The 24,000-nt window shown below is 50.0% G+C and overlaps 1 protein-coding gene across 1 annotated transcript in view; it reads right to left on the minus strand.

Annotated features, from left to right (window-relative positions):
- Nucleotides 1-24,000, minus strand: part of ptpn6 (protein tyrosine phosphatase non-receptor type 6) — a 43,545-nt gene that overhangs the window by 1,564 nt on the left and 17,981 nt on the right. Inside the window, exons 7-15 of the mRNA XM_060920911.1 lie at nt 22,416-22,547; nt 21,816-21,912; nt 21,646-21,725; nt 21,399-21,545; nt 20,913-21,044; nt 20,645-20,799; nt 15,182-15,249; nt 14,449-14,600; nt 3,588-3,658 (exon numbers count right to left, since the gene is read on the minus strand). Of these exons, the coding sequence (XP_060776894.1) occupies nt 3,588-3,658; nt 14,449-14,600; nt 15,182-15,249; nt 20,645-20,799; nt 20,913-21,044; nt 21,399-21,545; nt 21,646-21,725; nt 21,816-21,912; nt 22,416-22,547 (1,034 nt within the window). The remainder of the gene's footprint in view (nt 1-3,587; nt 3,659-14,448; nt 14,601-15,181; nt 15,250-20,644; nt 20,800-20,912; nt 21,045-21,398; nt 21,546-21,645; nt 21,726-21,815; nt 21,913-22,415; nt 22,548-24,000) is intronic.

The following is a 24,000-nucleotide window of genomic DNA, read 5'->3' on the forward strand; positions in this document are numbered from 1 at the left end:
GTCGCTGTTTGTCAGGACCGGTCAGTGTGTACGGGAGTGTCGCTGTTTGTCAGGACCGGTCAGTGTGTACGGGAGTGTCGCTGTTTGTCAGGACCGGTCAGTGTGTACGGGAGTGTCGCTGTTTGTCAGGACCGGTCAGTGTGTACGGGAGTGTCGCTGTTTGTCAGGACCGGTCAGTGTGTACGGGAGTGTCGCTGTTTGTCAGGACCGGTCAGTGTGTACGGGAGTGTCGCTGTTTGTCAGGACCGGTCAGTGTGTACGGGAGTGTCGCTGTTTGTCAGGACCGGTCAGTGTGTACGGGAGTGTCCGTGTTTGTCAGGACCGGTCAGTGTGTACGGGAGTGTCCGTGTTTGTCAGGACCGGTCAGTGTGTACGGGAGTGTCCGTGTTTGTCAGGACCGGTCAGTGTGTACGGGAGTGTCCGTGTTTGTCAGGACCGGTCAGTGTGTACGGGAGTGTCGGTGTTTGTCAGGACCGGTCAGTGTGTACGGGAGTGTCGGTGTTTGTCAGGACCGGTCAGTGTGTACGGGAGTGTCGGTGTTTGTCAGGACCGGTCAGTGTGTACGGGAGTGTCGGTGTTTGTCAGGACCGGTCAGTGTGTACGGGAGTGTCGGTGTTTGTCAGGACCGGTCAGTGTGTACGGGAGTGTCGGTGTTTGTCAGGACCGGTCAGTGTGTACGGGAGTGTCGGTGTTTGTCAGGACCGGTCAGTGTGTACGGGAGTGTCGGTGTTTGTCAGGACCGGTCAGTGTGTACGGGAGTGTCGGTGTTTGTCAGGACCGGTCAGTGTGTACGGGAGTGTCGGTGTTTGTCAGGACCGGTCAGTGTGTACGGGAGTGTCGCTGTTTGTCAGGACCGGTCAGTGTGTACGGGAGTGTCGCTGTTTGTCAGGACCGGTCAGTGTGTACGGGAGTGTCGCTGTTTGTCAGGACCGGTCAGTGTGTACGGGAGTGTCGGTGTTTGTCAGGACCGGTCAGTGTGTACGGGAGTGTCCGTGTTTGTCAGGACCGGTCAGTGTGTACGGGAGTGTCGGTGTTTGTCAGGACCGGTCAGTGTGTACGGGAGTGTCGGTGTTTGTCAGGACCGGTCAGTGTGTACGGGAGTGTCGGTGTTTGTCAGGACCGGTCAGTGTGTACGGGAGTGTCGGTGTTTGTCAGGACCGGTCAGTGTGTACGGGAGTGTCGGTGTTTGTCAGGACCGGTCAGTGTGTACGGGAGTGTCGGTGTTTGTCAGGACCGGTCAGTGTGTACGGGAGTGTCGGTGTTTGTCAGGACCGGTCAGTGTGTACGGGAGTGTCGGTGTTTGTCAGGACCGGTCAGTGTGTACGGGAGTGTCGGTGTTTGTCAGGACCGGTCAGTGTGTACGGGAGTGTCGGTGTTTGTCAGGACCGGTCAGTGTGTACGGGAGTGTCGGTGTTTGTCAGGACCGGTCAGTGTGTACGGGAGTGTCGGTGTTTGTCAGGACCGGTCAGTGTGTACGGGAGTGTCGCTGTTTGTCAGGACCGGTCAGTGTGTACGGGAGTGTCGCTGTTTGTCAGGACCGGTCAGTGTGTACGGGAGTGTCGCTGTTTGTCAGGACCGGTCAGTGTGTACGGGAGTGTCGCTGTTTGTCAGGACCGGTCAGTGTGTACGGGAGTGTCGCTGTTTGTCAGGACCGGTCAGTGTGTACGGGAGTGTCGCTGTTTGTCAGGACCGGTCAGTGTGTACGGGAGTGTCGCTGTTTGTCAGGACCGGTCAGTGTGTACGGGAGTGTCCGTGTTTGTCAGGACCGGTCAGTGTGTACGGGAGTGTCCGTGTTTGTCAGGACCGGTCAGTGTGTACGGGAGTGTCCGTGTTTGTCAGGACCGGTCAGTGTGTACGGGAGTGTCCGTGTTTGTCAGGACCGGTCAGTGTGTACGGGAGTGTCGGTGTTTGTCAGGACCGGTCAGTGTGTACGGGAGTGTCGGTGTTTGTCAGGACCGGTCAGTGTGTACGGGAGTGTCGGTGTTTGTCAGGACCGGTCAGTGTGTACGGGAGTGTCGGTGTTTGTCAGGACCGGTCAGTGTGTACGGGAGTGTCGGTGTTTGTCAGGACCGGTCAGTGTGTACGGGAGTGTCGGTGTTTGTCAGGACCGGTCAGTGTGTACGGGAGTGTCCGTGTTTGTCAGGACCGGTCAGTGTGTACGGGAGTGTCGGTGTTTGTCAGGACCGGTCAGTGTGTACGGGAGTGTCGGTGTTTGTCAGGACCGGTCAGTGTGTACGGGAGTGTCGGTGTTTGTCAGGACCGGTCAGTGTGTACAGGAGTGTCGGTGTTTGTCAGGACCGGTCAGTGTGTACGGGAGTGTCGGTGTTGGTTTTGTTCATTTTGCTGATGATGACCCTGCAGCTCTCAGGGTGCGCTTCTGCACATAAAGCTGGTTGCCTCTTTTTTTTTTTTCCTGACTCCGTGATCATGCACTTCCTCCTACTGTGTGTGGGTGTGTGTGTGTGTGTGTGTGTGTGTGTCTGTGTGTGTGTGTGTGTGAGAGAGAGAGACGGAACAAGCTGTTCATCACATAAGCATCAAAACTGTCATTAAAATATAAATTATTTTGTTGTTCACATTTAAAAATTTCGTGTGACGAACGTTTTTACGACAAATATAATGACGACATTACAAATATTACAAGCATGCAGCTGAGTGCAAAAGTTTACACACCTTTAGGACAAAATAATGAGGACAAAAAGTTAATTTATAACAAAAGAACATTTAGTGTATTTGATTTCACAAAGTTCCTTCATCACACACACACACACACACACACACACACTACAAATCACTGAGTTTAACATATTCTTGAAAAATCTGAGTGATATCAGAGTAAAAGTTTGTGTCTTTGTTTCTAATTATGATAAAAATAATCTTTTGTATCATTAAGTTCAGATGACGGTCTCAGAACGATAACACAGAGGGACTGAGGGTTCCGTTAACCGTGTAAAACGTCATGAGGGTGTAAACTTTTACACACGACTGGACTGAAAGTACGATGTTCACAAAAATGTACTGAGGAACCACTGTTTAAAACATGCTGGGGTTAAAGGTCAAAGGTCACTGAGAGGGACAGAGGGAGATGTAAACATATTTATCTCACTCACACACACACACAGAGAGAGAGAGAGAGCGAGAGAGAGAGAGAGCGAGAGAGAGAGAGAGAGAGAGAGAGAGAGAGGCTCTGTGAAAAGAGAAGTGAGTGCAGTTTGATCCTCTCTGATCCAGTTTACACTGAACCTCACACTGACCCACAATGCACTGCTCTCACCGTCACACAGCCCATGAGCTGGCAGATTATAATCCTACACCACTTTTCTCTCCGTCTCTCTCTCTCCGTCTCTCTCTCCGTCTCTCTCTCTCTGTTCTGTCATGTTTTATCTCTGGAGTCAGCACTGAGAGTTCAGTTGTACATTGAACTGTCACACTGAGCTAACTCTGTATGTGTGTGTGTGTGTGTGTGTGTGCGAGAGAGAGAGGGATTCTTCGTCCCTCTCCAGCTCCACCCACTCCCCTCTCCAGCTCCACCCACTCCCCTCTCCAGCTCCACCCACTCCCCTCTCCAGCTCCACCCAGTCACTTACTTGGACACTTTGCGTGAGGCTTTAGCATGTTTGGGTTGCAGGGACAGGTTTCCATACTCCGTCTCTGTGGTCTGAACACACACACACACACACACACACACACACACACACAGTGATGAACACATTAAATCTTTACCCCTACACAGTTCTGTGCATAAATATTCACCCCCTTGACCTTCTCCATGCTGTAATACAGTCTGGTACAGAACTGGGATTCCACAAAAAACATCCCACAGTACTGATGTGTTGGAAAACCAGTATCATCTGGAAAATTTATAATTATAATAAATAATGGTCAGAGTGATTGCATAAGTATTCACCCCCTAAAATTAGTTCTGGTTGAGTTTCCATCAGAAGTGAGCTGATGAGGAGAACAGAGTGGAGCTGTGTGGAGTTAAAGGGTCGCACGATCTCATTATGAATTGTCCACTTTCTGGAGGAACCCACAGTGTGTGAGAGAACCGAAACACACAGCACCTTGATGACCAAGGAGCGATCAAAACAAGTCCAAGACAAAGTTCTGGAAAAGCGTCAGGCACATTTTGGTGATAAAAAATATCCCAAACTCAGAGGATTGACCAGAGAGAGAAGACATCAGCTCTTAGAAATGTAAAGAATGCAACAGAAAACCAAGTCTGCCTCAAGGGGAGTGTTTACTTAATGTTAGGGAGTGGGTAAGGACAGCCTCAACACTCCCGCACGGCCTCAACACTACAGCATTAAATAGCTTCTAAAAATAATAAATTCTTCTCTTACGATTGGCTATGTACCCAAATCCTTTAAACTAGCAGTTATCAAACCCCTGATTAAAAAACCTGACCTTGATCCCTGTCAGCTGTCCAATTATTGGCCAACATCAAACCTCCCCTTTATCTCCAAGATCCTTGAAAAAGCTGTGGCACAGCAGTTATGCTCATATTTACATAGGAATAACATCCATGAAATGTATCAGTCAGGATTTAGACCTCATCATAGCACAGAGACAGCTCTGGTTAAAGTAGTAAACGACCTACTGTTGGCGTCTGATCAGGGCTGTGTCTCGCTACTTGTGTTGCTTGACCTTAGTGCAGCATTTGATACCATTGATCATTCCATTCTTCTGGATAGACTAGAAAATGTTGTGGGAGTTAAGGGAACGGCCCTCTCCTGGCTCAGCTCTTATTTAACTGATCGCTATCAGTATGCTGATATAAATGGTGATATTTCTAGATGTACTGAGGTAAAGTTTGGTGTTCCACAAGGTTCTGTCTTGGGTCCACTGCTTTTTTTCTCTATATATGTTCCCTCTGGGTGATATTATTCGTAAACATTGTATTAGTTTCCACTGTTATGCTGATGACACACAGTTGTATGTTTCTGCAAAACCTGATGAGAGACACCAGCTTAATAGAATTGAGGAATGTGTGAAGGACATTAGACACTGGATGCTTATTAACTTCCTTCTGCTTAACTCTGACAAGACTGAAGTACTTGTACTCGGACCACATGCAGCTAGAAGTAAGTTTTCTGATTCCACAGTAACTCTGGATGGCCTTTCTGTTTCTTCACGTGCAGCAGTAAAAGACCTCGGAGTGATTATTGACCCCAGTCTTTCATTCGAAACTCACATTGATAACATCACCCAGATAGCTTTCTTTCATCTCAGAAATATTGCTAAGATAAGAAATTTAATGTCACTACATGACGCAGAAAAACTAGTCCATGCTTTCGTTCCCTCCAGGTTGGATTATTGTAATGCCTTACTGTCTGGATGTTCCAATAAGTGCATAAACAAGCTCCAGTTAGTTCAAAATGCAGCAGTAAGAGTCCTTACTAGAACTAGAAAATATGACCCCATCACCCCTGTCTTATCCACACTGCATTGGCTCCCAATCAAATTTCGTATTGATTATAAAATATTACTATTGACCTTTAAAGCACTAAATGGTCTCGCACCACAGTACCTGAGTGAACTTCTGCTCCTCGATGACCCGCCACACCTACTTAGATCAAAAGGTGCAGGCTATCTGCTGGTACCTCGTATAGTGAAGGCTACATCAGGGGGCGGAGCCTTTTCTTACAACGCTCCACAGTTATGGAACAGCCTTCCAAGTAGTGTTCAGGACTCAGACACAGTCTCAGTGTTTAAGTCTCGGCTGAAAACAGATCTGTTTAGTCAAGCCTTGTGTTAATGGTGTTTATGAGGTAAAGGAGTAGATCTGGAGGATCCTCAGACAGAGTGTTTTGGTAAACTGGGATGTATGGATGCTGTCAGTCCCCACTCGCTTGCTCACTCGAGTTTGTTGACGGTGTAGTGGCTGCTGCTTTATGTCCCGGGGCCCCTCATGCCTGTGTTACCTTCTGGCTCTCTCCTTTTAGTTATGCTGTCATAGTTAGTTGCTGGAGTCCCTGCTTGTACTCGGTGCAATATGTATACTGTTCCTACTTATTCAGGTGACATTGGGCATACCTAACCACCTGTGTTTTCTTCCCCCCCACCCCAAATCTGTCCCTCTGAGTTACATGGAGTCAACAGGAAATCTTTTGGTGGAGACGGTGGGGACCTCGACTGGCTATCGTAGCCTGCAGGGAATCGGCCGTCAGACATTCTGTCGCATGTCCCAGACCCGGTGAAATGTAACTGAATTGTCTTGGCCAGCCCTAAGGGTCCCATCTGCATCTCATCATTGCTGAGGAGTGTGCTCCCATCACCCAATCAAGCATCCAGCCAGAGCAGGTCATGATATTTTTTACCATCTTAACATGCCATTGTGTGTCATGCCTGATGTAAAGACTCTTGTCTCTGCAAGCCTACCACACAGATTTAATACTTGCCATTTTTAGGGCATACCTAACAACCTGTGTTTTCTTTCTCTCTCTCTTCCCCCCCCTCCCCCCAATCTGTCCCTCTGAGTTACATGTTGATCCTGGGATTGAGATGCTGGCCTCTTCTGCCCCTCGGACCTGCTTGATCCATCCTGGTGCCCTGTGTCTGGTCGGAGTTTTATCGCCCCACTCCTGTGAAGGACGGCCCCATGAGGACAGTTGAGGGTTATACCTGTTAAAACTGTTAATATTATAGTCAGGCTGTCTGTTGTCGCCCAAATGAGGATGGGTTCCCTTTTGAGTCTGGTTCCTCTCGAGGTTTCTTCCTCATGTCGTCTGAGGGAGTTTTTCCTTGCCACCATCGCCACAGGCTTGCTCATTGGGGATAGATTAGGGATAAAATTAGCTCATGTTTTAAGTCGTTCAAATTCTGTAAAGCTGCTTTGCGACAATGTTTATTGTTAAAAGCGCGACACAAATAAACTTGACTTGACAGCACAGCCTCAACACTCCCGCACAGCCTCAACACTCCCGCACAGCCTCAGCACTCCTGCACAGCCTCAACACTCCTGCACAGCCTCAACACTCCCGCACAGCCTCAGCACTCCTGCACAGCCTCAACACTCCCACACAGCCTCAGCACTCCTGCACAGCCTCAACACTCCCGCACAGCCTCAGCACTCCTGCACAGCCTCAGCACTCCCGCACAGCCTCAGCACTCCCGCACAGCCTCAGCACTCCCGCACAGCCTCAGCACTCCCGCACAGCCTCAACACTCCCGCACAGCCTCAGCACTCCTGCACAGCCTCAACACTACAGTACAGCCTCAACATTACAGCACAGCCTCAACACTCCGGCATAACCTCAACACTCCCGCACAGCCTCAGCACTCCTGCACAGCCTCAGCACTCCTGCACGGCCTCAACACTCCTGCACAGCCTCAACACTACAGTACAGCCTCAACATTACAGCACAGCCTCAACACTCCGGCATAACCTCAACACTCCCGCACAGCCTCAGCACTACAGCACAGCCTCAACATTCCTGCACAGCCTCAACACTACAGTACAGCCTCAACATTCCTGCACAGCCTCAACACTCCCGCACAGCCTCAGCACTACAACACAGCCTCAACATTCCCGCACAGCCTCAACACTCCGGCATAACCTCAACACTCCCGCACAGTCTCAGCACTACAGCACAGACTCAACATTCCGGCACAGCCTCAACATTACAGCACAGCACAGCCTCAACACTCCAGCATAACCTCAGCACTCCAGCACAGCCTCAACACTACTGCACAGCCTCAGTACTCTAACATAACCTCAGCACTACAGCACAGCCTCAGCACTCCGGCATAACCTCAACACTACCGCACAGCCTCAGTACTCTGACATAACCTCAGCACTCCGGCATAACCTCAACACTCCAGCACAGCTTCAGCACTACAGCACAGCCTCAACATTACAGCACAGCCTCAACATTACAGCACAGCACAGCCTCAACACTCCGGCATAACCTCAACACTCCCGCACAGCCTCAGCACTCCCGCACAGCCTCAGCACTCCCGCACAGCCTCAGCACTCCCGCACAGCCTCAACACTCCCGCACAGCCTCAGCACTCCTGCACAGCCTCAACACTACAGTACAGCCTCAACATTACAGCACAGCCTCAACACTCCGGCATAACCTCAGCACTCCCGCACAGCCTCAGCACTCCCGCACAGCCTCAGCACTCCTGCACGGCCTCAGCACTCCCGCACAGCCTCAACACTCCCGCACAGCCTCAACACTACAGTACAGCCTCAACATTACAGCACAGCCTCAACACTCCGGCATAACCTCAACACTCCCGCACAGCCTCAGCACTACAGCACAGCCTCAACATTCCTGCACAGCCTCAACACTACAGCACAGCCTCAACATTCCCGCACAGCCTCAACACTACAGTACAGCCTCAACATTCCTGCACAGCCTCAACACTCCCGCACAGCCTCAGCACTACAACACAGCCTCAACATTCCCACACAGCCTCAACACTCCGGCATAACCTCAACACTACCGCACAGTCTCCGCACTACAGCACAGACTCAACATTCTGGCACAGCCTCAACATTACAGCACAGCACAGCCTCAACACTCCAGCATAACCTCAGCACTCCAGCACAGCCTCAACACTACTGCACAGCCTCAGTACTCTAACATAACCTCAGCACTACAGCACAGCCTCAGCACTCCGGCATAACCTCAACACTACCGCACAGCCTCAGTACTCTGACATAACCTCAGCACTCCGGCATAACCTCAACACTCCAGCACAGCTTCAGCACTACAGCACAGCCTCAACATTACAGCACAGCCTCAACATTACAGCACAGCACAGCCTCAACACTCCGGCATAACCTCAACACTCCCGCACAGCCTCAGCACTCCCGCACAGCCTCAGCACTCCCGCACAGCCTCAGCACTCCCGCACAGCCTCAACACTCCCGCACAGCCTCAGCACTCCTGCACAGCCTCAACACTACAGTACAGCCTCAACATTACAGCACAGCCTCAACACTCCGGCATAACCTCAGCACTCCCGCACAGCCTCAGCACTCCCGCACAGCCTCAGCACTCCTGCACGGCCTCAACACTCCCGCACAGCCTCAACACTCCCGCACAGCCTCAACACTACAGTACAGCCTCAACATTACAGCACAGCCTCAACACTCCGGCATAACCTCAACACTCCCGCACAGCCTCAGCACTACAGCACAGCCTCAACATTCCTGCACAGCCTCAACACTACAGCACAGCCTCAACATTCCCGCACAGCCTCAACACTACAGTACAGCCTCAACATTCCTGCACAGCCTCAACACTCCCGCACAGCCTCAGCACTACAACACAGCCTCAACATTCCCACACAGCCTCAACACTCCGGCATAACCTCAACACTACCGCACAGTCTCCGCACTACAGCACAGACTCAACATTCTGGCACAGCCTCAACATTACAGCACAGCACAGCCTCAACACTCCAGCATAACCTCAGCACTCCAACACAGCCTCAACACTACTGCACAGCCTCAGTACTCTAACATAACCTCAGCACTACAGCACAGCCTCAGCACTCCGGCATAACCTCAACACTACCGCACAGCCTCAGTACTCTGACATAACCTCAGCACTCCGGCATAACCTCAACACTCCAGCACAGCTTCAGCACTACAGCACAGCCTCAACATTACAGCACAGCCTCAACATTCTGGCACAGCCTCAACATTACAGCACAGCCTCAACACTCCAGCATAACCTCAGCACTCCTGCACAGCCTCAACAGTACCGCACAGCCTCAGTACTCTGACATAACCTCAGCACTACAGCACAGCCTCAGCACTACAGCACAGCCTCAGCACTACAGCACAGCCTCAACACTACCGCACAGCCTCAGTACTCTGACATAACCTCAGCACTCCAGCATAACCTCAACACTCCAGCACAGCCTCAGCACTACAGCACAACCTCAACATTACAGCACAGCCTCAACATTACAGCACAGCACAGCCTCAACACTCCAGCATAACCTCAGCACTCCAGCACAGCCTCAACAGTACCGCACAGCCTCAGTACTCTGACATAACCTCAGCACTACAGCACAGCCTCAGCACTCCGGCATAACCTCAACACTACCGCACAGCCTCAGCACTACAGCACAGCCTCAGCACTATCGCACAGCCTCAGCACTACAGCACAGCCTCAGCACTCCGACATAACCTCAACACTCCTGCACAGCCTAAGCACTCCGACATAACCTCAACACTACAGCACAGCCTCAGCACTCCGACATAACCTCAACACTCCTGCACAGCCTAAGCACTCCGACATAACCTCAACACTACAGCACAGCCTCAGCACTCCGACATAACCTCAACACTCCTGCACAGCCTAAGCACTCCGACATAACCTCAACACTACAGCACAGCCTCAGCACTCCGACATAACCTCAACACTACAGCACAGCCTCAGCACTCCGACATAACCTCAACACTCCTGCACAGCCTCAGCACTCCGACATAACCTCAACACTCCTGCACAGCCTCAGCACTCCGACATAACCTCAACACTCCTGCACAGCCTCAGCACTCCGACATAACCTCAACACTCCTGCACAGCCTAAGCACTCCGACATAACCTCAACACTACAGCACAGCCTCAGCACTCCGACATAACCTCAACACTCCTGCACAGCCTAAGCACTCCGACATAACCTCAACACTACAGCACAGCCTCAGCACTCCGACATAACCTCAACACTCCTGCACAGCCTAAGCACTCCGACATAACCTCAACACTACAGCACAGCCTCAGCACTCCGACATAACCTCAACACTACAGCACAGCCTCAGCACTCCGACATAACCTCAACACTCCTGCACAGCCTAAGCACTCCGACATAACCTCAACACTCCTGCACAGCCTCAGCACTCCGACATAACCTCAACACTCCTGCACAGCCTAAGCACTCCGACATAACCTCAACACTACAGCACAGCCTCAGCACTCCGACATAACCTCAACACTACAGCACAGCCTCAGCACTCCGACATAACCTCAACACTCCTGCACAGCCTAAGCACTCCGACATAACCTCAACACTCCTGCACAGCCTCAGCACTCCGACATAACCTCAACACTCCTGCACAGCCTAAGCACTCCGACATAACCTCAACACTACAGCACAGCCTCAGCACTCCGACATAACCTCAACACTACAGCACAGCCTCAGCACTCCGACATAACCTCAACACTACAGCACAGCCTCAGCACTCCGACATAACCTCAACACTCCTGCACAGCCTAAGCACTCCGACATAACCTCAACACTACAGCACAGCCTCAGCACTCCGACATAACCTCAACACTCCTGCACAGCCTAAGCACTCCGACATAACCTCAACACTACAGCACAGCCTCAGCACTCCGACATAACCTCAACACTCCTGCACAGCCTAAGCACTCCGACATAACCTCAACACTACAGCACAGCCTCAGCACTCCGACATAACCTCAACACTACAGCACAGCCTCAGCACTCCGACATAACCTCAACACTACAGCACAGCCTCAGCACTCCGACATAACCTCAACACTCCTGCACAGCCTAAGCACTCCGACATAACCTCAACACTACAGCACAGCCTCAGCACTCCGACATAACCTCAACACTACAGCACAGCCTCAGCACTCCGACATAACCTCAACACTACAGCACAGCCTCAGCACTCCGACATAACCTCAACACTCCTGCACAGCCTCAGCACTCCGACATAACCTCAACACTACAGCACAGCCTAAGCACTCCGACATAACCTCAACACTACAGCACAGCCTAAGCACTCCGACATAACCTCAACACTACAGCACAGCCTCAGCACTCCGACATAACCTCAACACTACAGCACAGCCTAAGCACTCCGACATAACCTCAACACTACAGCACAGCCTCAGCACTCCGACATAACCTCAACACTCCTGCACAGCCTAAGCACTCCGACATAACCTCAACACTACAGCACAGCCTCAGCACTCCGACATAACCTCAACACTCCTGCACAGCCTAAGCACTCCGACATAACCTCAACACTACAGCACAGCCTCAGCACTCCGACATAACCTCAACACTCCTGCACAGCCTAAGCACTCCGACATAACCTCAACACTACAGCACAGCCTCAGCACTCCGACATAACCTCAACACTACAGCACAGCCTCAGCACTCCGACATAACCTCAACACTCCTGCACAGCCTCAGCACTCCGACATAACCTCAACACTACAGCACAGCCTCAGCACTCCGACATAACCTCAACACTCCTGCACAGCCTAAGCACTCCGACATAACCTCAACACTACAGCACAGCCTAAGCACTCCGACATAACCTCAACACTACAGCACAGCCTCAGCACTCCGACATAACCTCAACACTACAGCACAGCCTAAGCACTCCGACATAACCTCAACACTACAGCACAGCCTCAGCACTCCGACATAACCTCAACACTCCTGCACAGCCTAAGCACTCCGACATAACCTCAACACTACAGCACAGCCTCAGCACTCCGACATAACCTCAACACTACAGCACAGCCTAAGCACTCCGACATAACCTCAACACTACAGCACAGCCTCAGCACTCCGACATAACCTCAACACTCCTGCACAGCCTAAGCACTCCGACATAACCTCAACACTACAGCACAGCCTCAGCACTCCGACATAACCTCAACACTCCTGCACAGCCTAAGCACTCCGACATAACCTCAACACTACAGCACAGCCTAAGCACTCCGACATAACCTCAACACTACAGCACAGCCTCAGCACTCCGACATAACCTCAACACTCCTGCACAGCCTAAGCACTCCGACATAACCTCAACACTACAGCACAGCCTCAGCACTCCGACATAACCTCAACACTCCTGCACAGCCTAAGCACTCCGACATAACCTCAACACTACAGCACAGCCTCAGCACTCCGACATAACCTCAACACTCCTGCACAGCCTAAGCACTCCGACATAACCTCAACACTACAGCACAGCCTCAGCACTCCGACATAACCTCAACACTCCTGCACAGCCTAAGCACTCCGACATAACCTCAACACTCCTGCACAGCCTCAGCACTCCGACATAACCTCAACACTCCTGCACAGCCTCAGCACTCCGACATAACCTCAACACTACAGCACAGCCTCAGCACTCCGACATAACCTCAACACTACAGCACAGCCTCAGCACTCCGACATAACCTCAACACTACAGCACAGCCTCAGCACTCCGACATAACCTCAACACTACAGCACAGCCTCAGCACTCCGACATAACCTCAACACTACCACACAGCCAGCAAAAGGTCCTGATATGAAGAAACCAAAACCTAACTTTCAGACCTTGTCACAAAGTGCAGTGTTTAGCAGAAACTCAACACTGCTCATCACCCAGACAACACCATCCCCACGATCTTTTACTTCAGCTTTCAGTGAGTTCTTTTCTTTTTATATCCATTTATCCTTGTTCTCTGATGTTTTCTTAATTCCTCATTGTTTTTGTGTTTTATCTGTGTTTTATTTGCATTTCTTGTAAAGCACACTGAGCTGCATTTCAGTAAAGATCTATAAATAAAGTTGTGATTATTGCGATGTAGCACGGTGGTGGCAGCATCATGCTGTGAAGTCGCTTATCATCAGAAGGAAAACTGGGTAAGGGTTGAATGTGAGATGGATGGAAACAAAAACAAACAACAATTCCAGTCTGTGAGATCATCGAGAGTGGGGTCAGAGCTTCACGTTCCAACAGGACAACGACCCTGACCATCCCGCTAAACCCACACCGGAGTGGTTCAACACCAAGGAACAGAACGAGCTAGAACCTGAATATGAACAGAACGGTCAGAGATCATATCTTAGTCCTGAATCTGGTGAGAGAGAACTGATGTTCAGCAAGAATGCTTTCCATCCAATCTGACAAGCAATGTGGGGTAAAACATCAGGATCCAGATGTGCAAAGCTCATCAAGAATATCCGAGAAATCCTGCAGCTGGAGGTTCTCCCATGCGCTGATGCAGGGGGGTGAATACTTGTTCGACAAAAACGTCTGCTCTTTTGTTTTATTAACCTTTGTGTTGCAAACTGTGGAAAGATTCCAGTGGATGAATATGTTCTTCCTCACATCCCTCTGTTTCCTCCTCCTTCATCACTCGTTCCTTCTCACGCCACATCCTCACCCAGACCTGTGTTCCATCCTTCTCTCCACTGTTCTCTCCATCCTTCTCTCCACTGTTCTCTCCATCCTTCTCTCCACTGTTCTCTCCATCCTTCTCTCCACTGTTCTCTCCATCCTTCTCACCCATTATGTCCTGTAGTTTTACACCCAGAACATCTAACCCAGTTATCTCTCTTTTCATCCCTCACTTCCTCCCTCCATCCCTTTACTTTCCCTCACACCTCTTGCCTCTCCCCCTCTTCCCTTCTCTTTTCCTCCATCTCCCCCCGCTCTTTTCTCACCATTCTGGCATGTTGGAGGTCTTTCTGAGACTCGATGTACTTCAGCATGGCGAGATAAATGAAGCGATACTGCGCCTCCGTCTGCACCATCCCCGACCGCTGCTCCCTCACCATCTGAATACACTTCTGGATGTCGATATCACAGTCCACACCTACACACACACACACACACACACACACACACACACACAAGGGCTTGTTTAGCAGGTTTAGGACGTGTCTCTGAATCTCTGTCATGGACTGAAGATGAATGTGATCTGTTTCTCATCCACTGCGTTCCAGAGGACTTCAGAACACACTTCGTTCTCTACTGGTGATCTTTATATCATTTTTTTCTCCCCAATTCCACACAATCCTCAATTATTATTCACAGTGCCTTTATAACCAAGTATATCATACGAATAAAGAGACAGATCGAGAGAGACAGATAGATAGATGAGAGAGACAGAGAGAGAGACAGACAGAAAAATAGAGAGAGAGAGACAGATAGATAGACGAGAGAGACACAAAGATAGAGACACAGACAGACAGGAGAGACACAGACAGACAGAGAGAGAGAGAGAGAGGGAGAGAGGCAGACAGACAGAAAAAGAGACAGACAAGAGAGACAGAGAGAGAGACAGACAGGAGAGACAGAGAGAGACAGAAAGAGAAAAAGAGAGAGAGACAGACAGATGGGAGAGACACAGAGAGAGAGAGACAGGCAGAGAGACAAAGAGACAGACAGCCCCACCTTTTGTCTCGACTGTGTCTATCAGCATGTCGATGACGACGATGGTTCCTGTTCGGCCAATCCCAGCACTAAAAATAACAAAAATCATTACATCCACATTATTATTATGATTATTATATATTTATTTTATTACAGCACGCCGAGTTCCCCATCCTTGATATTTACAGAGTATTAAATCCCTTCTATAATCTGCCTTTATGTCTTTCTGTGACTTTTAATGCCACGTTTCCATGATCTGGCCAGTAAAGCGGTGGCTGTGACTCTATAACATGACCGTGACTGTAAATGCACTCATCTGCAGTTTCACGTTTACAGTGATGAGTACGGGCGTCGTGGCGTCTCTGCCTCACTGAAAACTCGCGCGGTGTTCGAGTGTGAATGATTCAGGGCTGTGAAAAATAACAACGCGTCTGTACAGACGGAGGCGTCCTGCTTCAGCCGTCAGGGCCGAACCAACGCTTCAGCAAAGATCACTTCAAAGGGGAAACTCCAAAGCAGGAAGCATCTGTTTTTCACATCTGTCTCCCTCCTCCCATCTGTCTCCCTCCTCCCGCCTGTCTCCCTCCTCCCGTCTGTCTCCCTCCTCCCATCTGTCTCCCTCCTCCCGCCTGTCTCCCTCCTCCCGCCTGTCTCCCTCCTCCCGCCCGTCTCCCTCCTCCCGCCTGTCTCCCTCCTCCCGTCTGTCTCCCTCCTCCCGCCCGTCTCCCTCCTCCCATCTGTCTCCCTCCTCCTGCCTGTCTCCCTCCTCCCGTCTGTCTCCCTCCTCCCGCCCGTCTCCCTCCTCCCATCTGTCTCCCTCCTCCTGCCTGTCTCCCTCCTCCCGCCTGTCTCCCTCCTCCCACCTGTCTCCCTCCTCCCACCTGTCTCCCTTCTTCTGCCTGTCTCCCTTCTCCATCCATCTCTCTTTTCCCATCTGTCTCCCTCCTCCAGTCTGCCTCCCTCCTCCCATCTGTCTCCCTTCTCTCTCCATCCCTCTTTTCCAGTCTGCCTCCCTCCTCCTGTCTGTCTCCCTCCTCCTGTCTGTCTCCCTCCTCCTGTCTGTCTCCCTCCTCCTTGCTACAAATTCAGACCTTTTGTGTCTCATCAGTTCAGAGTCTGTGACAGTTTGTCAGACTCCGAGCCATGAACTCAAAGAAGAGGAAGAAACCTTTATTTGTCACATGCACACTTCAAACACAGTGAGATTCATCCTCTGCATTTAACCCATCTGACACAGTGAACACACACACACACACACACACACACACACACACACACACACACACACAGGGCGGTGGGCGGCCACACTACAGCGCCCGGGGAGCAGTCAGGGGTTCGGTACCTCGCTCAAGCGCTGTGTGAGTGAACGCTGTGCACATCTGGCTGCCGCTACTCTCCAGTGTTTTTCGCAACTGTTTTTTGTTTTGGGGAACTCCTCGGACACTATCGGGTTACTTTCACTTTTACTATCTGGTGTTTTGCTGAACTTTTGCTGATACTTTGGACTAAATTGCTGCTATTGCTGATGTTTGCTGGACTGTACACTCGCTCTGCCAGTTTACTCCTGTCTGTCTCCTCCCACACCTGCTTCTCACCTGGATGAGCCTCTTCCTTCTCCTTCACAGTGACTACAGCTGTGGTGAGTGTGTCTTTACCTTCCTGCCTCGTTGTTGTCGCCAGTGTGTTTCTGTGGTAAGTGTGTTAAACTTGCGTTGATCATAGCGGAGTTGTGTTGGGAGTTTGTTTGGCTGGCGTGGGGCGTTAGCGTGGTGGTGGTATGTATGTGACGGTTCTACTGTCTGGCGTTTGCTGGTGTTTGGATTAAAGCCTTCTCAGCCCACCTTTTCATGCTCTGGTGTTGTGCTGTGCATGTGTACTTTGTGACCATCTGGCAGTGCAGCCTTTACACACCTCGGCTGATCTCAAACTACTCCGTCGTCACACCCCTCTGGACTCGGCGTCTTATAACCTATGCCACTCACGTGGAATTACTCGTCGCCCACGTTACACCGATCCAAAAGAGGACCGTCGCTCATCTACAGATGTGATGCTCAAATTCCAACTCTATGTACTTATGCTCGTCGACCCCTGAAAAAAGCCAGCAGAGGAAGAAATCAGGACCATCTTCGTCGTATTCCTATACTGACTGCTCCTTCCTCTCCAATTCGTCGTTACTTTAACATCGCCCACTTGAATGCACAATCCATTGCCAATAAAACCTCATTCATCAATGACCTCATCCTCCAGAAGAAAATGGACATGTTTTGTCTCTCGGAAACCCGGCAACAACCTGGTGAATGCATGCACTTAAACTGGCTGACTCCCCCGGTTACGCCTACTTATCTAAACCCAGATCAGTAGGGAGACGGGCTGGGCTGGCTGCTGTGTATCGCTCGGATCGGAGTGTTAATGAACTAACACTATTCAGTGTGACAGCTTTTGAATACGTTGCTTTAAAGATCGTTTCAACCCCTCCCCTAACGCTGCTGTTAGTTTATCGGCCCCCTAAACCATCTGCCAATTTTTTTCTCTGAACTGAATGAACTCCTTACAGTTATCTCCCCTCTCTGTCCTGCTGTAATTATGCTCGGTGACTTTAACGTCCATGTTGACACCAAATGTTCTTACACCTCTGAGTTCACGTCTGTTTTGGATTGTTTTAACCTGGCGCAGCATGTTGACTTCCCCACCCACAGTCAAGGTCACACTCTTGAGCTGCTTTGTTCCACTGGTCTAAATGACGTCTCTGTCTCTGGTATCTCTGATCATAAACTCACTGTATGCAGCTTCCATACTACCACTCCTCCTCCCTCCTTTAAGAAAACCTCTGTCTCCTACCGGAATATTGGGCCTATTAACCACAGCCTCTTCACTGCTTCGATACAGGCATCACCCCGTCTGAGCTACATGATGAGCTCTCGTCCCCTGACAATCTGGTTGCCATTTATAACGACACTCTTTCTAGCTTGTTGGATGACTTGGCCCCTGTAAAGAATAGGCTTGTCCCTCACCCGCACCTGTCCCTGGTTCACCCCGAGCTCAGAGTAATGAAGGCCACTGGCCGACGTCTTGAGCGCTTGCATCAGAAAACCAGTCTTACTGTCCACTCTTCACTGAGCATGTTCATAAGTATAGGGATGCCTTAAATGCTGCCAGTTCGAACTACTGCTCATTACTCATGAGTGGTTCTAGGTCTAGGCTGAAAACACTCTTTAGGACGGTTGATAAACTTCTCAAACCTCCTGCGGCAGCCTGCCCCAAGACAGCTGAACAGTGTCAGGCTTTCTTGTTTCTTTGAAGACAAAATTAACCAGATTTACCAGTGCTTTCGACCCACTGCTCTATTTCTGTCCCCTGGGCCCTAAACTCACTCACTTCACAACTGTTAACTCCTTTTCTGTCTCTAATATCATCGCCAAGTCTAACTCCTCCTCCTCATGTCAGCTTGACCCCACCCCTCCTCCTGTACTCAAGGCGTGTTCCACGATCATCTGTGAACCGACTGCACTGTTGGTTAATTCATGCCTCGACTCTGGCGTTGTTCCTGCTGCCCTCAAAACAGCTGCGGCGACTCCCGTTTTAAAGAAGCCTGATTTAGATCCAACCTCTCTGTCTAATTATCGACCGATCTCCAACCTCCCCTCTTTAGCAAAAATACTGGAAACAGTGGTTGCTTCACAACTTCACTCCTTTCTCATTGAAAACTATCTGTATGAGCCCTTTCAGCCTGGTTTCCACACACATCACAGTACAGAGACTGCTCTCCTGCGAGTGGTAAATGACCTCCTCCTGTCTGCTGATAGTGGTTCACTTAATATTCTCATTCTCCTTGACTTATCTGCTGCATTTGACACCATCAATCATGACATCATCACCTCCCGTCTGTCAGATATTGGTATCACAGACACAGCCCTCCAGTGGTTTGGGTCCTACCTCAGCAACAGACAACAGTTTGTCATACTGGGTCTACGCAAGTCCTCCATGTCCCCTATTACTCGTGGTGTCCCCCAGGGGTCTGTTTCTGGGCCCCTCTTTTTCCTTATATACATCCTGCCCCTTGGCCAAATTATTTGTAACCACGGTCTTAACTCCCATTGCTACGCTACATTCCTTCAGTGACTGTCTACCAGACCTAAAGTTGTGGATGCAGAATAATTTTCTAAAACTTAACACAGATAAAACAGAAATCACGCTCATCAGCCCCAAATCTACATTATCCAAATCCTCCAGTTTCAGTCTCAACATCGACGGTGCACTTGTTAAATCTGCACCTGTTGTTAGAAACCTTGGGATACTGCTCGACCCCTCGCTCAACTTTAATCCCCACATTAAATCCCTCACCAAGACTGCTTTCTTCCACCTCCGGAACATCGCCCGCCTTCGCCCCTTTCTTTTCTCTCGTGATGTTCAAACGTTGGTCCACTCCTTCATTATGTCCCGCCTAGATTACTGTAACTCCCTTCTCATTGGCCTCCCCACTAAATCCCTTCAAAGATTACAATACATTTAGAACTCTGCAGTGAGACGCCTCACCCAGACCAAACCAAACCATCTGCTCGTATCGTCTCCATTCTTTCTCCGCTTCACTGGCGACCTGTTCTGTCCAGAATCAAAGATAAAATTATACTACTCACCTTCAAAGCTCTCCATAACATTGCTCCTCCTTACATCTGTGATCTCCTGACCCCTTATACTCCATCCCGCTCTCTCAGATCCTCTAGCTATAATCTCCTTCCTGTTCCTCGCACTAGACTCTCGACCCTGGGTGGCAGGTCCTTCAGTGCCACGGCCCCCAGGCTCCGGAATTCCCTTCCTCAACCCCTCCGTGACTGCGCTTCTCTTCCTTTCTTCAAATCTCATCTCAAAACCTTTCTGTTTCATGAACATTTCGCCACCAGTGCACAAACTCACCACTCTTTAGCAACTCTTCTTTTTGTGTGTGTTTTCTCTGACCTACCGTATGTAAAGCGACCTTGAGTTTGAGAAAGGCGCTATATAAATCTAACTTATTATTATTATTATTATTATTATTAAGGGCACTTCAGCCCAAGGCCGCCCCATATTAACATAACTGCACGTCTTTGGACTGTGGGGGAGGACCTGGAGGAAACCCACGCAGACACGGGGAGAGCATGCAAACTCCACACAGAAAGACCCCTGCCGGCTGCTGGGCTCGAACCCAGAACCTTCTTGCTGTGAGGCGACAGTGATCACCACTCCACCACCACAGTGCCGCCCCGAATTAATGGTGATGTATTTACAGTAAATGTTGTCAGCGCCACCTTCAGTCCGTCAGGTCACTCGCGCCTCCGGACTTCGGTAAGGAAGGGATTTTATGGAACTGGACCCCTGATTTCGACCGTCTCATCGTGTACGAGCTCCAGAATTTGTTTTTAAAGAGGTGTTCTGGATGCCATGTTGCACACACAGGTGCAGTAAGTTTAACGCGGGTGCTGTGTGCTGCAGTGGCGGTGTGTGTGTTACCTGCAGTGGATGATCATGGGCCCCACTCCGGGAAACTCCTGCTGCTTGCTGTTGACCTGCGTGAGGAAACTCAGGACTTTGTCTGGCTTCTCTGGGACGCCGTGATCCGGCCAGCTCAGGTACTGAAAGTGCCAGATCTCTCTCGCCATCTCGCTCTAAAAAACACACACACGTGCACAAGTCAGCATGCTGTTTATTTTTACTGTTATCTGACTATCAGGCCGTGTGTGATGTGATGTGGATGTCTGGTGAAAAGACTGGCGTGTACCCCGTCGATCGGTACGACCTCCAGCACTCGGACTTTATAATCATCAGCAGCTCTCTCAGACAGCGGCGACACCACGTACTTCCCATACTCCTTCGTCTCGTCCTCGTTGGGCCAGTACGGCACACACTTATTCTGCAGAGCAAACGGAGACGCAGCAGAAGACAGATCATCATGTGACTGTGCCCAAATCGTACCCTCCTCCCTCCGGGCGTCAGAATAAAATACATTTCCCTGTGTGATAATCACCCGTCCCGATGTCACAGGTTTCAGAACATCACAGTCGTTTACTAAAACGTCAGCCATTTGTCAGAGCTATAAACGAGTGTAATTAGTGGGATTTTTAATCGCGCATCGTCCGCTTCAAGCCCCGAGGCTGATGAACACTGGCACTCGCGTTTGGGACGCGACCTTTACGTTTCATTTCGTTTGAAGGCATCATGAGGAGATTAAAAATACTGTTTGCTTCTTTATCCACTACACAGTTACCCGTCCTTTCTCGACCTCCCTCGTCGTCATGACGATGACCCGTGACTCCTCTTGCCACACCATTTGCCAGAAATCATTGACAGTTGTTGCGAGACAGCCTTGACACGCGATGTAGACTTTTGGAGGACAGCTCTCACACATCTTATTCTGCAGAGATGAAGAATGAAAGAGTAAATAAAAGAGCATTCACGGTGAAACTGCGGCGCAGATCCTCTTGTATGGATTGATGACTTTGTTTGAGAACTACCTTGATATAGTTTGCATTAATGTAATCAGATCCAACCATATTGGGGTCTCCGCCCTGCAGAACCACTCTGGTCTCATCAACTGAAGGGAAAGTGAGAATAATAATGGAGTTAAGATTGTCAGAAATGTGTTAAATCTCTGTGTAACATGATTATGTTGGTCGTGTCTCACAAGGCAGGATGTTTTTGTATCTGTTTTTGCTTTTGTTCTCCGGCCGCATCCCTTCATCTCTGCTCTTCTTCATTTTGGTGTCGAGCTTCTGCAGAGCCTGCATGGAGACGGAGCAAAATCAGAGCAGGCCACACATACGAACAGACACGCAGAGAGAGATCGGTCAGTCAGAACCAAGCCGTCACTTACCGACACCAGAGACGGAGAAACAGAACGCAGGCTGTGTCCCAAATCACTACCCAACTCACCCTACTCTACTGAGGATGGAACGATACCATACATTCTCGGGATGATCATCATCCCAAAGACGAGCCAATCCCCAACGTCTGAGGTCTAAACAACCCCCAAAGCACAATGACGAACCTGAACCCAGACACTTCAAGACCGTCCAATAACCAAAACCCCCAAAACCCAAAGACTAGACAATTAAAATAAAGCGCACACAGAGAAATCGGCCAATCACAACAAACTGGACGTTTCGATTTTGGCCAAACATCAGCGCTCTGGTATGAAGACACTGTCCCATCACAAAACACCTGACTGGTCCAGTCCCTGGAGACGAGTTAATCAGAACAAACTACACGCAGTGAAAACACTCACATCAAACTCCTCCCAGAATCCAGCTTTGATCTTTTTGTCTCCTGCTTCCTCGCTGTGTGGCTCGATGGACTTATCCAGCTGCTTCACTCTGCAGTCGATTTCTGATGCGTTCACTCTGGTGGAGAAATACGGCTGAGACACAGAGAGAGGAATTTTACAACCACACAACTCAAGTATATCATGTCTGGTGTGTGTGTGTATAGTGTGTGTGTGTGTGTGTGTGTGGTGTGTGTGTATAGTGTGTGTGTATGGTGTGTATGTGGTGTGTGTGTGTGTATGGTGTGTGTGTGTGTGTGTATGGTGTGTGTGTGTGTGTGTGTGTGGTGTGTGTGTGTGGTGTGTGTGTGTGTGTGTGTGTGTGTGTGTGTGTGGTGTGTATGTGGTGTGTGTGTGTGTGTGTGTGAGGCTGTATGTGTGGTGTGTGTGGTGTATGGTGTGTGTGTGTGTGTGTGTGTGTGTGTGTATGGTGTGTGTGTGTGGTGTGTGTGTGTGTGTGTGTGTATGGTGTGGGTGTATGTGTGGTGTGTGGTGTGTGTGTGTGTATGGTGTGTGTGTGTGTGTGTGGGTGGGTGTATGTGTGGTGTGTGTGTGTGTGTGGTGTGTGTGTGTGTGTGGGTGTGTGTGTGGTGTGTGTGTGTGTGTGGGTGTATGTGTGGTGTGTGTATGGTGTGTGTGTGTGTGTGTGTGTGTGTGTGTGTATGGTGTGTGTGTGTGTGTGTGTGGGTGGGTGTATGTGTGGTGTGTGTGTGTGTGTGGTGTGTGTGGTGTGTGTGTGTGTGTGGGTGTATGTGTGGTGTGTGTGTGTGTGTGGTGTGTGTGTGTGTGTGTGTGTGTGTGTGTGTGTGTGTGTGTGTGTGTGTGGTGTATGGTGTGTGTATGGTGTGTGTGTGTGTATGGTGTGTGTGTGTGTGTGTGTGTGTGTGTGTATGTGTGTGGTGTATGGTGTGTGTGTGTGTATGTGTATGTGTGTGTGTGTATGGTGTGTGTGTGTGTGTGGTGTGTGTGTATGGTGTGTATGTGGTGTGTGTGTGTGTGTGTGTGTGTGTATGTGTGTGTGTGTGTGTGTGTGTGTGTGTGTATGTGTGTGTGTGTGTGTGTATGGTGTGTGTGTGGTGTGTGTGTATGGTGTGTGTGGGTGTATGTGTGGTGTGTGTGGTGTATGGTGTGTGTGTGTGGTGTGTGTGTGTGTATGTGTGGTGTGTGCGTGTGTGTGGTGTGTGTGTGTGTATGGTGTGTGTGTGTGTATGGTGTGTGTGTGTGTGTGTATGGTGTGTGTGTGTGTGGGTGGGTGTATGTGTGGTGTGTGGTGTGTGTGTATGGTGTGTATGTGGTGTGTGTGTGTGTGTGTGGGGGGGTGTATGTGTGGTGTGTGTAGTGTATGGTGTGTGTGTGTGTATGTGTGTATGATGTGTGTGTGTGTGTGTGTGTGTGTGTGTATGTGTGGTGTGTGTATGTGTGGTGTGTGTATGGTGTGTGGGTGTGTGTGTGTGGGTGTATGTGTGGTGTGTGTGTGGTGTGTGTGTGTGTGTGTGTGTGTGGTGTGTGTGTGTGTATGTGTGGTGTGTGTGTGTATGGTGTGTGTGTA

This window comes from Neoarius graeffei, chromosome 5 (genome assembly GCF_027579695.1).
Source record: "Neoarius graeffei isolate fNeoGra1 chromosome 5, fNeoGra1.pri, whole genome shotgun sequence".
Taxonomy (NCBI): Eukaryota; Metazoa; Chordata; class Actinopteri; order Siluriformes; family Ariidae; genus Neoarius; species Neoarius graeffei.